Raw genomic sequence first — 16,557 nt, forward strand, 5'->3', positions numbered from 1 at the left:
CGTAGCAGAAGGTCGGGGCAGGCAGCAAGAATCGTAGTCAATAAGGCAATAGCAGGGGGTCAAGTACACAGTATGGACAAACACAGTAACGCTTTCACTAGGCACTAAGGCAACAAGATCCGGCAGGGGAGTGCAGGGGCAGTGATCAGATATAGCCAGGGAGCAGGTGGAAGCCAATTAAGCTAATTGGGCCAGGCACCAATCATTGGTGCACTGGCCCTTTAAGTCTCAGAGAGCTGGCGCGCGCGCGCCCTAGAGAGCGGAGCCGCGCGCGCCAGCACATGACAGCAGGGGACCGGGACGGGTAAGTGACTTGGGATGCGATTCGCGAGCGGGCGCGTCCCGCTATGCGAATCGCATCCCCGTCAGCAATGTCAGTGCAGCGCTCCCGGTCAGCGGGTCTGACCGGGGCGCTGCAGGGAGAGAAACACCGCGAGCGCTTCGGGGAGGAGCAGGGACCCGGAGCGCTCAGCGTAACACCACCAATGCCTGATGCATCAGAGTAGATTGACCATGGTGCCACACCAACACTTCACAAATATGGATAGTGCAAAACATATTTAAGGTGCTGCTCCCCAGTTACAGACATTTCTCGACATCAGACCACAAGTAAGTATTGAGGATATGCATTAGCTAAAACGTAACTTTTCTTAGGATAAAATGTATGTACCCAAATTTTTTGGGATATAAAACAAAAGTAAAGGTTTGCAAAAAACTCCATCAAGTATTGATGTGATGCAAAGACCTCCAAAAGGGGGAAGGGAGCAACGTATTGTCCATTGTAACCGGTAGGGGGTAAAAACTTCCCCTGTAAGGCCCTACTCTCTCATTATTAATTCCCTTCATGCAAAGTGTTACTTGCCCTAAAAAGGGCGGCCCCATAGAGGAACCTCTCCCTTTTTCCACCTACAAACACTGCCATTTCCCAGGGTTTTTGCATCACATCAATACTTGGTGGTGTAGGTGGCACATTGTGTTTCTTGCACATTTTTCCTTTTGTTTGATTTCAAAAAAATTTGGAACATATTTTATCCTAAGAATATAAGGTCTCCTCATGCTACCGCCACCTCCAGGCTGTGTCATTCAGCCACTATATGGTCTCCTCTTGCTGATGCCAACTCCAGGCTGTGCCATTCAGCCACTATATGGTCTACTCTTGCTGCCGCCAACTCCAGGCTGTTCCATTCAGTCTCTATATGGTCTCCTCATGATTCCGCCACCTCCAGGCTGTGTGATTCAGCCACTATAGGGTCTCCTCTTGCTGCCGCCAACTCCAGGTTGTGCCATTCAGCCACTATATGGTACCCTCATGCTGCTGGGATAATAAATAAAACATTTTAGGTTCATGTATTTGAAATATTCAATTTAAATGTTAAAAAATATCTTTAATCTTTTCAATTGTGATGCCCTATGGTCTTGTCAGGCTGTTGCCACCTCCACGCTGTGTCATTCAGCCACTATATGGTCTCCTCATACTGATGCCACCTCCAGGCTCTGTCATTGTGCCACTCTGTGACAGTGATTCTAATAGCAAAGCCTCTAATCTGCATGTCATACTGAATAACAGTATTATTTCACTAACCCAGCACACATCCAATGCGTGTTACAGCAAGGCAAAGTGTTCTACACCCCTATTGAGGCTCTCTGTAGGCCAGAAATTGCCATTTTTAATAGAGATATGCAACCATGGAATGGGGGGCTCAATCTCATATCTAAGGTACGGTGGGTGCTGTTTAAAAAGTCAACAATTTCCATGAAGAAGAAGTTACACTGAAACATAGCAGCACACCAAACATATAATATGAATGTATAAAGTATTTTTTATTACACAATTTCTAACATACAAATTGATAATAACAGACACAAGGTATTAGTAAAAACATTTAAAACTGGCCCTTAAAGCCAAGGCACAACTAAGAGAAGAGGCCATGAACCCCCTCCCCTAAGAAAAAGCACCTGTCCCAAAAATATATCAAGGTGTTTATCCGTTAGACTCCAGTCTGGACAATGACCAACCCATTAAATAATAACGTTTTTAATAGAGATTTGGCGCAAATAAATTCGGAGCAAAGCAAATTTTTTCTAACAATTCTGCTAATCGACCGAATCGAATTTTTCAAAAATTCGCTCATCTATATCGGCAATAACAGTGGCATGAGGAATCGAAGCGTGTACTACACAGCACTATTTCTACATGCAAATAATATTAGTGGAATAGATAGTGTTCATGAGAACTAAGCTGTAAAGCTCATTTAGTACAGTCGCTGGTTCACCAGTTCACTGTTCTGTTCTTATGTATTCTCCTTATCACAGCAAACAGCTGCTAGCAGAAAGGTTCTCTGGTGACAGTACAATCTATTACTCCTGATGACATCCACAGGCATACCTCTGTTGCTAACTACACAGACAACACATCAATAAAGGGAGAAAATAAACATATCATGATATTATCTATGCTAATGCATGATTCATTTGGGTGCTTTAATACCCTTTTAAAAAGTCAAATGTAACAATAAATAATAATAATGACCTCAAATTCATATGTGTCCTTCCTTATCTTAAAACTTGTCTCAAAACTTGACGTATAGATGAAGCAGCCACCAAGCAGTTTGGTGGCAAGCTATGCTGTTGGCCCAGCCCACAGCGCTTCTATGATTGGTGAGCAGTGATGCATACAGTACTGTGTGCATAGCTGCTCATCTATTAGTAAGTGGCAATGTATATGTGGTAAGCTTGTGGGGGTGTAGGGTATATGGGGTGTAGCTGTGCAATGACTAAAGTGTATTTGGTTAACCCTTAACACTCGTGACGCCAGGGTGAGGGCTCCTCTGTATATACTTGTCCTATCGCCACCCGTCCCAAGAGCGATAGGGAGGGACAATAAATGATTGTCCACAACCGGAGCTTTCAGAAAACTGTCAGAACTTTTACTGCAGGTTTTATGCAGAATTAAACAGGAACAGTCTTTGTACAAGAAGAGTCTATTAGGATCCTGACAGTTGGTTGTGACTTGTGGAGATTTATATGCGCTGTTCTGCTGGATTTAGGGGATTGAGTTTAGGTCCAGCAGTCAAGCAGACTTTAGCGGGGAGTTGTATTGTAACTCACGATTTGGTAAGTTGCAGTATTATCAGGCTTCGGCCTGGTCTTGTCTTTGAAAGTTGCACGGATCTCTACTCTCTGCTAGTCCGGAACCCAAGAGAGCGAGGATTGGCTGGCAGCTCCCTTATATGGGCAGGGGCTGGCCTTGAGCTCATTGGTCCATACCATCTGTCAGTCACATTACACAAGGGATTATGGTCTAAACATGTGACCACACACGTGACCTAGGAAGGTCCTTTAACATACCCTAAGAGAATTAATATTAGTCACATGATCGAAGGTCCTGTGACACTATATATACACACACAAACATCACAAAATTAAAGAACGAAGAGGTGACCAGGGGCTATCCCACCAAGAGGACCCTACTGGAACGGAGTAACTATGGCTTTGGGGACCACCATACAAAGTACGGTATACTATACGGTACCGGGACACCACATATACAGTGGTAATTACTACTTACCTTGGTTAGTGAGTGGTGATGGTTACAGTATAGTTAGAAATGAGCGAATTTTTGAAAAATTCGATTCGACCGATTTGCAAAATTTTCCGAAAAAATTTGATTCGGTCTGAATTTATTCATGGCTATTTCTGGCCTTCAAAGAGCCTCAATAGGGGCTTAGAACACTTTGCCTTGTGTGCTGGGTTAGTGAAATAATACTGTTATCCAGTATGACATGCACATCAGAGGCGTCCCTATTAGAATCACTGTCGCAGAGCTGCACAATGACAGAGCCTGGAGGTGGCATCAGTATGAGGAGACCATATAGTAGCTGAATAACACAGCATGGAGGTGGCGGCAGCATGAGGAGACATATAGTGGCTGAATGACCCAGCCTGGAGGTGGCAACAGCCTGACGAGACCATAGGGCCTCACAATTGAAAAGATTAAATATAATTTAAAATTTTTAAATTGAAGATTTCAAATAGATGAACCTAAAAAGTTTCATTTAATGTGCCAGCAGCATAAGGAGACCACATGGTGGTAAAGTGACACAGCCTAGAGGTGGCGGAAGCATAAGGAGACCATATAGTGGCTGAATGACACAGCCTGTAGTTGGCGGCAGCATGAGGAGACCATATAGTGTCTGAATGACACAGCCTGGAGTTGGCGGCAGCAAGAGCAGACCAAATAGTGGCTGAATGACACAGCCTGTAGTTGGCGGCAGCATGAGGAGACCATATAGTGTCTGAATGACACAGCCTGGAGTTGGCGGCAGCAAGAGCAGACCATATAGTAGCTGAATGACACAGCCTGGAGTTGGCGGCAGCATGAGGAGACCATATAGTGGCTGAATGACAATACCTGGAGTTGGCGGCAGCATGAGGAGACCATATAGTGGCTGAATGACACTGCCTGAAGGTGGAGGAAGCATGAGGAGACCATATAGTTACAATATAGTTGCATGAGGAGACCATATAGTTGCAATACCAATGCCTGGTGACGAAGGTGGGTGAAAAAAAGGAAAACTTGGCATCAGATGTGTGGCATCAGGCAGGTGGCAGGATCAGAATAGTAGCTGAGGCAGGTAGGCAGAAGAAAATGGTCTCTTTTGTAAGTGTTAGTGTGCACAATTAAGTATTGAGGATGTGCATTACGTAAAACGTAACTTTTAATAATATTTATAGGACAAAATATATGTACCCAATTTTTTTTGCAATCAAACAAAAGGTATTGATGTGATGCAAAGACCTCTAAAAGGTGGAAGGGAACAACGTATGGTTCATTGTAACCTATGGGGATAAAAATTTCTCCTTTAAGGCCCTACTCCTTACTACTACTTACTACTACTTACATTGTTAAATCCCTTCTTGGCAAGTGTTACTCGCCCTAAAAAGGGCGGCCAGACACAGGAACCTCTCCCTATTTCAACCTGCAAACACTGACATTTCCCACGGTTTTTAGGTGGAAATAGGAAGAGGTTCCAGTGTGGGGCCATCCTTTTTAACACTCTCCTCACGAAGATGGAAGGGAACAATGTATTGTCCATTGTAGCAGGTGGGGGTAAAAAATTCCCCTGTAAGGCCCTACTCTCGCCCTATTAATTCCCTTCTTAGCAAGTGTTACTCGCCCTAAAAAGGGTGGCCCCACACAGAAAACTCACCCTATTTCCACCTAAAAACCCTGTGAAATGGCAGTGTTTGTAGGGGGAAATAGGGAGAGGTTCCTGTGTGGAGCCACCCTTTTTAGGGCGAGTAACACTTGCCAACTTGCCAAGAAGGTTAATTAATAATGCAAGGGTAGGGCCTTACAGGGTAAGTTTCAACCCCCCCCCCCCCCCCCGGTTACAATCGACCATACGTTGTTCCCTTCCACCTTTTAGAGGTCTTTGCATCACATCAATACTTGGTGGTGTAGGTGGCACATGGTGTTTTTTGCACACCTTTCTTTTTGTTTGATTTAAAAAAAAATTGGGGTACATATATTTTATCCTAAGAAAAGTTAAGTTTTAGCTAATGCATATCCTCAATACTTACTTGTGGTCTGATGCCGAGGAATGTCTGTAACTGGGGAGCAGCACCTTAAATATGTTTTGCACTATCCATATTTGTGAAGTGTTGGTGTGGCACCATGGTCAATCTACTATGCATCAGGCATTGGTGGGCGGAAATGCTGATCCATGCCTGATTCATTTTCACAAAGGTCAGTCTCTCCACATTTTTCGTGGACCGATGAGTTCACCTTGGGGTTACTATGGCCCTTGCCACACTAAACACCCATTCTGATGGCACACTACTGGCCGGGCAGTACAGCTTTTCCAGGGCAATCTCTGCTAGCTGCAGCAACAAATAAAGTTTGGCTGCCCAGAATTCCAGCGCATCTTCAAGGTGTGTTGGCATGGTCATGTCATGGTATGCCACCACCTGCTGGTTCAGGTCCTGCTCCTGGTCTTCCTGCTGCTGATGAGTTGCTTCACTATGCGGGTGAAGAAAGCTACTCATCAGCGACTGTAGATTCAGGCTGCTGCTGGTGCTGCTCCTGCCACATCACTACTCACCAGCAGCCATGGCAGTGGAAGGTGAGAGGATGCACAATGGCGCAAATAGGCATCAGCCAACTGACTACGTAGGATGTCTCTGTAGTAGGTCAGTTTGTCCTCCCTCTCAATAAGGTGGAGAGCCAGAAGTCATTCCGCTGCCGAATGGTGACAATTCGGCAGTCCCTATGCAAGCAATTGAGCATGTATTGTACCATTTATGCAAGTGACTCGGAGGGACTCCCTGCCTCCATCTCCACTGCATACTGCCTTGGACCCATGTGTCTGGGTCCTCTGTCTAGCCTTCCACATAACCCTCTAGCTCATCTAGCTGCTCCTGCCCCTCCTCTCCTGTCAGATGACTAGAAAAACCACCCATCTCATGAAACCTAAACTGTGCTCCACTGTGCCCCTCCCCTTCCTCCTCCTCCTCCAGTTCAGCCCCCACAGGGCTCATGTGGCTGTGAGATGTAGGCACCATGTCTCCAGTGCCCTGACCAGCCATCGTTTCCAACATGTGTTGTAGTAAATGAAACAGTGGAATGACGTAGTTCATCCCGTAATCCTGGCTAATAATGTGGCTTCCTCAAAGGGCCTGAGCAAACGACAGGTGTCATGTATGCACTGCCACTGGTTGACATTGAAGTTACACAGGGGAGTCCCCCTATCCACTCGGATCATCAAGAAATCGGTGATGGCTTTTCTATGTTTGTATAGTCGGTCCAACAAATGGAGAGTGGAATTCCAACGTGTGGAACTGTTGCAAATCAGAGGGTGTGCTTTGCGGTGTACGAGTGGCTGAAGTGCATGCAAAGTTTCCTTCCCATTGATAGGATGTCTTGAAGATGGGGGGAACACTTCAGGAACCACTTGATAACCAAATTGAACACGTGTGCCATGCAGGGCGCATGTCTCAGGCTTCCTTGTCGCAGCACAGACAAGATGTTCTTCCTGTTGTCGGTCACCATGGTTCCCATTTCCAGTTTTCATGGAGTAAGCCATGATTCGATTTCTTGATTAATGACTTTTAGCAGTTCCTCCCCTGTGTGACTCCATTAACCAATGCAAACCATGTGAAGAACAGCATGACACCGCCATGCCCTGCACACATGGTATGCTGGAGAGGCACTGAGACTTGTCTGTGCAGTGGAGGCTGAGGACATGGTGGAGGATAAGGAGGCAGAGTCGCACACTGTCACAGGGCCAACAGCATGAAATCGTGGAGGCGGAAGTGGCGTGACCTGTCCAAGTTGCTGTTGTGGTTGTGCAGGAACCACATTTACCCAGTGGGCTGTAAAGGACATATATTGTCCCTGATGGTAGTTATAGCTCCACACGTCAGTGCTGCCGTGCACTTTGGTACACACCGACAGACTCAAGGACTGGCCCACCTTCTGTTCCACAAAATTCTGCAGTGCTGGTACTGCCTTCTACGCAAAAATAAAATGACGGCTTGGAACTCTACACCTCGGCTCGGCACAAGCCATCAGTTCTCTGAAAGGTGCAGAGTCCACCACTTGAAAGGGAGGGACAGCAGCACCAGCAACTTGGACAGAAGCAAATTCAGCTTCTGCGCCATTGGATGAGTTGTCCTATACTGTTGTCTCTTGGACATGACTTTGCCAATGGATTGGTGGCGGAATGACTGACTCGAAATAGGAGGAGCATCTGGAGCGACAGAAGATGGGTATGACACACAGCTCCCTTCGACTGAGGTGGTGGAGCCTTGGCTGGCTGAAACAGGGAGCGTCGTGCCACTGGGTGATTCCACAAGCTGGACCACCACATTGGAGCCACGGTTCTCCCAGACTGCTTTATGGTGACACCCCATATGTTGATGCAGGGATGTGGTGCCAACATTGGGACCCTGGCCATGCTTCACCTTCTGCCAACACATCTTGCATGTGGCCAGATTAATAATCTCCGGATGCTTGATGAAAAACTGCCACACCGCCCACTAACAGTCTTCACTGATTGACTGCTACTACCGCCGACTCCAGGAACCCCTGTTCCACTACCTCCTGGGAAGGTAGGCTACTGCGAAGCAGGTGGTCTACCCCGGGCACATTTGGCTCCAGACTTTCCACTTCTGCCACCATGCTGTCAACTATGCTACCACCTTGCTGGCTCAGCTGCAGCCTCACGTGCAACCTGCAACCCTCTTGTCTTGATGGTGATGAAGCCCCTTCTGCACCTGGCTCCCAAGTGCGATCAGATTCATCATGATGGAGTTGTGTCTGCACGTCACTGATGTCCTCCTCAAGTTCCTCAGCAGTGTCTGCTTCAGGAGCCTAAATGTTCGCAACACTACCTCCCACGCCACTCTCCTCATCACTACTTGCCCGCCTAGCGGAGGAAGCGCAAATTTCTCCTCCACTTCTTGAATGGGCAATAGCTGCTTACTGTCCTCTAAATCATCCTCACTAAATAGTGGAGCTGAACCCACATCATAAGATACTTCTGTGGTAGAGGGAACAGCATAGGACAGAGGCAATCGGAGGACAGGGACTGCTCCCGGGCCATGTCAACTGAGGGTTGTGTCTGAGGAACCCACCGACTGTTAACTGGGGGTGTCAGATGTCACTTATGATGAAGTGGATGACCATGTTAACCAATCGATGACAGCAGATGGGTTGCTGGTTGAGACACGACTGCTAGCTGATACCGGGAGCACAGGCCTCTCGCTGCGACTCCTGCTGCCACTCATCCCTAGTCTGCTGCGACCTCTGCATGAATTTAGGTCTCTAAACATGTGCTGACATGCCCCCTCAATACAACTCTATGGCAAAGCCGGAGCACTGCCTTCCGGAATCTCCGGCTCTGCCATAGCTATGTATTGAGGGGGCGTGTCAGCCGCTGCTTCGTGCGGTGGTCGACACCCACTATCTGGCTAGCAAGCCGGGCCCTGTACAGGAGATTGCGGGGGGCCCCAGTGGTCGAACCCTGCGATCTGAAACTTATACCCTATAATTAGGATAGGGGATACGTTTTTCAGCACTGGACTACCCATTTGAGACTTTAACAGGAAGAAAATGGTACACAACTTAGATGTACGTATGTGGTATGCAGGGCCGGATTAAGAGCATCATGGGCCTGGTGCTGAAGATTGTGATGGGCCTTTTTATCAAAGTATATATATGTTCCCTTCACATATAATGCCCTTCAAGGGGCATTATATGTGAGGGGCACAGGACATGGGGCATAATATGTGAGGGGCACAGGACAGGGGGGCATTATAAGTAAGGGGCAAATGTCAGGGGGGCATTATAGGTGCATTATATGGGCACATGACAGGGGGGCCCCTGTCATGTGCCCCTAACATATAATGCCCCCTGACATGTGCCCATCACATATAATACCCCCTGTCCTGTGCCCCTCACAAATAATGCCCCCCTGTCATGTACCCCTCATATATAATACCCCCTGTTCTGTGCCCCTCACATATAATGCCCCATGTCCTGTGCCCCTCATATATAATACCCCCCTGTCCTGTGCCCCTCACATATAATGCCCCCCTGTCCTGTGCCCCTCACATATTATGCCCCCCTGTTATGTGCCCCTCAGTTATAATTTGCCCTTTTCTGTGCATGCACAACGCCCCCCTCCCCCCAAGTTTTAATAATTCCCCTGTACCATACGGCACCCAAGCACCTCTCTCCAGCTGTCACATTTCTCACACACTGCTCCGTTCTTGCAGTGTGAGAGCTGCGGGGAGGTGATCTCCAGGCGCCAGCGCGATGATGTGACGTCATCGCGCTGGCCTGCAGTGGATGGCGTCCCCGCGGCTCACACTGCAAGAATGCAGCAGCATGTGAGAAATGTGAGGGACTGGTGGAGCGGGACAGCTGACAGCTCCCGCTCCACCATGCTTTAGTACAGGAGGGGCAACAATCTCAGGGGGCAATTGCCCCATTGCCCCCCCCCCCTGGATCTGCCACTGGCAGCACGGAGGTGATAGAGCAGGGGTCTCAAACTCAAATTATCTGGGGGCCACTGGAGGTAGCAGCTGGGTGAGGCTGGGTCGCATGCGCCCCTTACATATAATGTCCCCATCATGCGCCCCTTACATATAATGCCCCCATCATGCACCCCTCGTCATCCACCAGCAACACCCCCCACCAGAAGTAGCACCACCATCATCTACCAGCAAACCCCCCCCCCCCCCCCCCCGTTCCCCCTACCCCTGTGTGGTAATAGCATGAGCTTATGGATGATGGGGGTGCTACTTCTGGGGAGGAGCATTAGGCAGGTAGCGGTTTCCCCACATTAGGAAGGTAGCGGTTTTCCCACATTAGGTAGGTAGCATGTTCCCCTCGTTAGGTAGGTAGCAGTTTCCCCACATTAGGTAGTAGCAGGTTCCCTCACATTAGGTAGTAGCAGGCTCCCCACATTAGGTATTATCAGGTTCCCCACATTAGGTAGTAGCAGGTTCCCCACATTAGGTAGTAGCAGGTTCCCCACATTTGGTAGTAGCAGGTTCCCCACATTAGGTAGTGGCAGGCTCCCCACATTAGGCAGTGGCAGGCTCTCCACATTAGGTAGTGGCAGGCTCCCCACATTAGGAAGTGGCAGGTTCCCCACATTAGGTAGAAGCAGGTTCCCCACATTAGGTAGTGGCAGGTCCCCCACATTAGGTAGTAGCAGGTTCCCCACATTAGGTAGTAGCAGGCTCTCCACATTAGGTAGTAGCAGGTTCCCCACATTAGGTAGTAGCAGGTTCCCCACATTAGGTAGTAGCAGGTTCCCCACATTAGGTAGTAGCAGGTTCCCCACATTAGGAAGAAGCAGGTTCCCCAAATTAGGTAGTAGCAGGTTCCCCACATTAGGTAGTAGCAGGTTCCCCACATTAGGTAGTAGCAGGTTCCCCACATTAGGTAGAAGCAGGCTCTCCACATTACTAGTAGCAGGTTCCCCACATTAGGTAGTAGCAGGTACAACACATTAGGTAGTAGCAGGTTCCCCACATTAGGTAGTAGCAGGCTCCTCACATTAGGTAGTAGCAGGCTCCCCAAATTAGGTAGTAGCAGGTTCCCCACATTAGGTAGTAGCAGGTTCCCCACATTAGGTAGTAGCAGGTTCCCCACATTCGGTAGGTAGTAGCAGGCTTCCCACATTAGGTAGTAGCAGGCTCCCCATATTAGGTAGTAGCAAGTTCCCCACATTAGGTAGTAGCAGGTCCCCCACATTACTTAGTAGCAGGTTCCCCACATTAGGTAGAACAGGTTCCCCACATTAACCCCTTAAGGACAGGGTTTTTTTCCGTTTTTGCAATTTCATTTTTTGCTTCTTGCCTTTAAAAAATCATAACTCTTTCAATTTTGCACCTAAAAATCCATATGATTGCTTATTTTTTGCGCCACCAATTCTACTTTGTAATTACGTCAGTCAATTTGCCCAAAAATCTACGGTGAAACGGAAAAAAAATCATTGTGTGACAAAATTGAAAAAAAAATAACGCAGTTTTGTAACTTTTGGGGGCTTCCGTTTCTACGTAGTACATTTTTCGGTAAAAATTACACCTTATCTTTATTCTGTAGGTCCATACAATTAAAATGATACCCTACTTATATAGGTTTGATTTTGTCGTACTTCTGGAAAAAATCATAACTACATTCAGGAAAATTAATACGTTTAAAATTGTCATCTTCTGACCCCTATAATTTTTTTATTTTTCCGTGTATGGGGCGGTATGAGGGCTCATTTTTTGCACCGTGATCTGATGTTTTTAATGGTACCATTTTTGCACTGATAGGACTTAGGTAGTAGCAGGCTCCCCACATTAGGTAGTATCAGGCTCCCCACATTAGGTAGTAGCAGGCTCCCCACATTAGGTAGCATTGTCGTCCTCCCCACATATATATACACACACACAGACACACACAGACACACAAACATACACACAAAGACACAAACACAGACACACATACACACACAGACACACACACAGACACACACACATAGATACACTTACCTGTCCTGTGCTGCGCTTCTCCTCTCCAGCGTCGGCCTGACGAGTGACGTCACTGACGTCCTGCGCGGGTCTGCGGAGGGATGTCACATGCGCAATGTCTCTCATCAGACTCGGGCCGGCCAACCGGAGACTGGGGGAGGAGGGCGGGGTAAGTGAAGTCTTCCGGCATTTAGAGCTGCTCGTCTGAAGCAGGGTTAAATGCCTGAAGAAGTTACCTGCCCGGCGCCCGGAACTGCATTTCACATACCGCAAACTTTCGTTCTGCGGGCCGCAAATGGCCTGCGGGACAGGAGTTTGAGGCTTGATTGTCGCAGGCGCCGATCGGTCTGTGCGGGCCATTTGTGCGGCCGCCGGGCCTATTTTAACGCAGGTTACGTTAATCTGGCCCTGGTGGTATGCACTCATGAGGGGAGGACAATGCACTCCAGTACTCTTAAAACAGTATTTGTCTACAACACCAGCAGGTGTGTACTTTTGCCTGGTTTTTCACAGTATCTAGGCCCTTAAGACTTTAACAGGTACAAAATGATACACCACTTAGGTGTATGTATGTTGGATGCACTTATGAGGGGAGGACAATGCCCTCCAGTACGCTTAAAACAGTATTCATCTACAACACCAGCAGGTGTGTACTTTTTGCTGGTCTTTCACAGTATCTAGGCCCTTAAAACTTTAACAGGAACAAAATGGTACACCACTTAGATGTACGCACAGGTTACACTTAATAGAGGACAATACGCTTTTAGATTTGATTCGCTCATCCCTAAGTATAGTAGGTATTGCCACTTATTTCTCATTCACAGAGGGAAGTACAGTAAGGTAAGGCGAGTTGTTATAAGTGGTGAATTCACCATAACTTAGCCACTCGGTTGTTCACAAAACCTGCCTCTGCCCCTGACATATCTACAGTATAATCAGCAGTAGAGTGTTTTGTTCTACATAAACATTAAAGTAGGTGTTTAAAAGTTAAAAATAAAAACAGATAAACTCATGGACCAGCACAAATGATAACCAGTCATGTGCTGCTTTTATTGGCATATTATTGCAAATTTTATTTCATGTGCGGGTTTGCTGTGAAAATAATCTGCAATCTGTGATGTTGAGTTTCGCAAAAAGATGTATGTTCAAGAAACTGGTAGAACATACTTTATTGAGGAGGAGACAACATTTGAGCTGTTAAAGTCTACGGGTTTGTGTACATTATAGTATTCATCAGAATACCCTTTTTCCTGAATCTGGACTTTTACCAGCGACATTCCCCGGGCCTGAACAATGAGTGTCTAGGATGTAGAGTTATTCTTCTGCCATGTACTTTCAATGCAAGGTCTGAGTCCTTATCCTTATACATGCAAGAAAAAAAGACATTTCCTCTCACAAGTTGGTTCCCATCGGAATAATTTTAGGTGATTTGTACCAGTATTAATATATTAAAGATCCCGTTTTATCGGTCCTCAAAATTCTGATCACATAGTCAAAGTTTAGGCTTAGTCTTTGAACTATTCCATCAACTTTGGTCTGCTTGACTACATGTCTGTATATATAAACATATATATATATATATATATATATATATATATATATATATATATATAAAGATTACACAGCAAGTTGAATAATAAACTAGCCTTTATTTATGGATGGGGACTTTGTTAGTTTTTCTGTCTTTTTAGAAAGATGCTCCGCCTGCTTATAGATATTTCTATGTTCTAGGTATGGATCATATACATAGTAAGTCGTCACATATCAATTATCATTCATCAACTTTTGAAAGATGGTCGAACTTGACTGTCCAAATTTTTTGTGGCAGGTATCTCCACAGTTTGGCATGAGTTATACAAGGAAATGTGACTCAATATAATCCACTCATATTTTCAGTACTATGTGTGGTTCATGGTTTGCTGGTTGAACAACCAACATCACTGCTTTGTTATAAATACTTTTGTAATTGTGATTTTTTTTTTTTTGCAGGTAGTATAGTGTACCTGGGAATGATGGTTGGAGCATTCTTCTGGGGAGGCCTAGCAGATAAAGTGGGGCGGAAGCAATCTCTCCTGATCTGCATGTCTGTCAATGGATTTTTCGCCTTCCTTTCCTCATTTGTCCAAGGCTATGGATTATTTCTACTCTGCCGATTGCTTTCTGGATTTGGGTAAAACAACATTTCTCTTTAGAACTTTAGAATTCTTTTTTCATTGAATATTAAAGTGAATGTGGTGCCTATATTTTATTTTTTACTGCTTAGAGACAGATACTGAAACATTGTTCTTTTTTCTATCTTGTTTTTGATACATTTTCTGTTAATAAAAAAATATTATTTAAATTTTTTGGGGGGCAGCCATACTGCATGAGCTTCTTTTCTCCCCAGCTTACATTTATGAGAGAGGCTTTACAGCAGACATGTGGCCCATAGAAAAACATTAATCTACAAATGACTCATTTACTGCATTTGGAGATTTTTGTAGACATGCTTTGTGACCTATGCAGAGGTCAGTGTGTAGAAAGGGGAAAGACTATTACTACTGTGACTACACTACTATGGTGTGACCCTCTGGTATATATATATATATATATATATATATATATATAAAGAGGAATCCACAGAATAGAAATTGTTAGTTTAGCCTTAGTGGCAAAAAGGAAAATGTCAAGATTGTAGGTTCCAGTATTGGAGATTATACCATTCGTAATGATAAATGGATGACTTTCTTGTATAATGAAGGCTGCCTTTAGTATCTTCATGTGCTGCGTCATTGTCCAGGAAAGAGTTTTTATTCAACATGCAGATTTACACTTTGGTGAACTAAGGGCACGACTGTATTTCTTTGCCTGCCCAGACCCTTTCCATCTCCTCCTCATTTTTCCAGGTTAGATATTGCTATAGGAGGAGGTCAGAGGGGTCTGGGCATGTACAGTGGTGCTCCTAATTGTACAGTAATGCCCCCCCCCCCCCTGCACCAAAGTGCTCATTTGCAGATTGAATACATTTTTTTTCACGGACAATGAAGCAACACATCAAGATACTAAAGGTGGCATTCTTTACTCAATTATGTCATCTATTCAGCAATACCAAAAGTTTTTAATTTTGCCAAAACTTGTGGTCGACTCCTTTGAAAACATAGATAGTAAATTTGATAATTATTCTTAAAAAAATTGTAATATAAAAACTTGATTTAAACAATAGGTCAATTTCTCATGACACATTACCTATAAACAATGTGTAAGCTCACTTAGTATGAAAGAGAGAAAACATAACATACATGAGCAAATTATTAATGGGAAAGTTAACATGGTATCTGATCCATGTATTAGCAGGTGCAGAAAAATCTTAAATTAGAATTTTACATTCGAAACACTATGGACACCTCAAGTTACTGTCAACAAAAAACTCCTGAGCTACATCCTGAGCCGTTTCACTTGAGTAAGATTGCTTTAGTCTATACTTCTCTACATGGAAATTATCTGAGCAATTTTTTTTGTAGACATTGTCATAGGAGTAAAAGGGGTTTTCTCGTGACATTGATAGCATATTGTTATATCATCAATGTCCGATAGGTGAGGATTCAACCTCTGTGATCCCCACTGATAGATTACAATAGGCCAATCATGTGACCTCAGAAAAAAAATACAGATAGAGCCAACTGGAGACAAAGTGGCATGGTAATGTACCAGCTGCTACTTCATACCAGCAAGCAGTGGAGGTCACATTGGTTGAACCATCTTTTATCAAGAACTGATGCCATAGTCAAGTGATATGCTACAACTTTATTATAGTGTCAGGTATCTGTAGAGCACACGACAATACATGCATGCAGGGGACAACAATATTACCTAATACTTTAAATGTTTTATTTCCTTGTTTATTCCTCTATCTGTAGCCCATATTGGTCATCCATTGGTTGATTTTGCTGTTCTCCATCCAATGCTCTGTCAGTTTCCCTAAACCTACGGCCACCAGCCTGATATTGTATATCTGCTTTATCCTCCCTTCACTGCAAAGACTTGCCTGTGTAGCACAATATACAATATGAGACTGCTTTGGGGAAACTGACAGATCAGCAGAGAGGAGATGCACAGGATGGGGAACAGCAAAACCAACTGTGGATAAGTGACCCAGACTTCTTGGGAACACTGTAGGGTGTAACCAAGGACAACAACGTTCCTAACAAGGCAGGCACGTGGGCTCCCAGTTGGGGAATATCTTTTGAACAAGGCAAAAAAACATTTAAAGTATTAGGTAATATTGTTTGCCCAGCAATCACTATATAATTACATATATTACAATTGGTGGGACAACCCCTTTAAGGATGCATGCATGTATTGTTGTGTGCTCTACTGATACCTGACACCATAGTAAAGTTGTAGCATATCACTTGACTATGGCATCAGTGCTTGATAAAGTGTGGTTCAACCAATGTGACCTCCACTGCTTGCTGGTATGAAGTAGCAGCTGGTACATCACCATGCCACTTTGTGTCCCATTGGCTCTATTGTGGCCCGTTAGAG

General features: G+C 45.2%; 1 protein-coding gene across 1 annotated transcript in view; it reads left to right on the forward strand.

The window, feature by feature from the left end:
• Positions 1 to 16,557, forward strand: part of SV2C (synaptic vesicle glycoprotein 2C) — a 203,917-nt gene that overhangs the window by 74,189 nt on the left and 113,171 nt on the right. Inside the window, exon 3 of the mRNA XM_056540338.1 lies at positions 14,023 to 14,203. Within this exon, the coding sequence (XP_056396313.1) occupies positions 14,023 to 14,203 (181 nt within the window). The remainder of the gene's footprint in view (positions 1 to 14,022; positions 14,204 to 16,557) is intronic.

The sequence above is a fragment of the Hyla sarda genome, chromosome 1, assembly GCF_029499605.1.
Source record: "Hyla sarda isolate aHylSar1 chromosome 1, aHylSar1.hap1, whole genome shotgun sequence".
NCBI lineage: Eukaryota > Metazoa > Chordata > Amphibia > Anura > Hylidae > Hyla > Hyla sarda.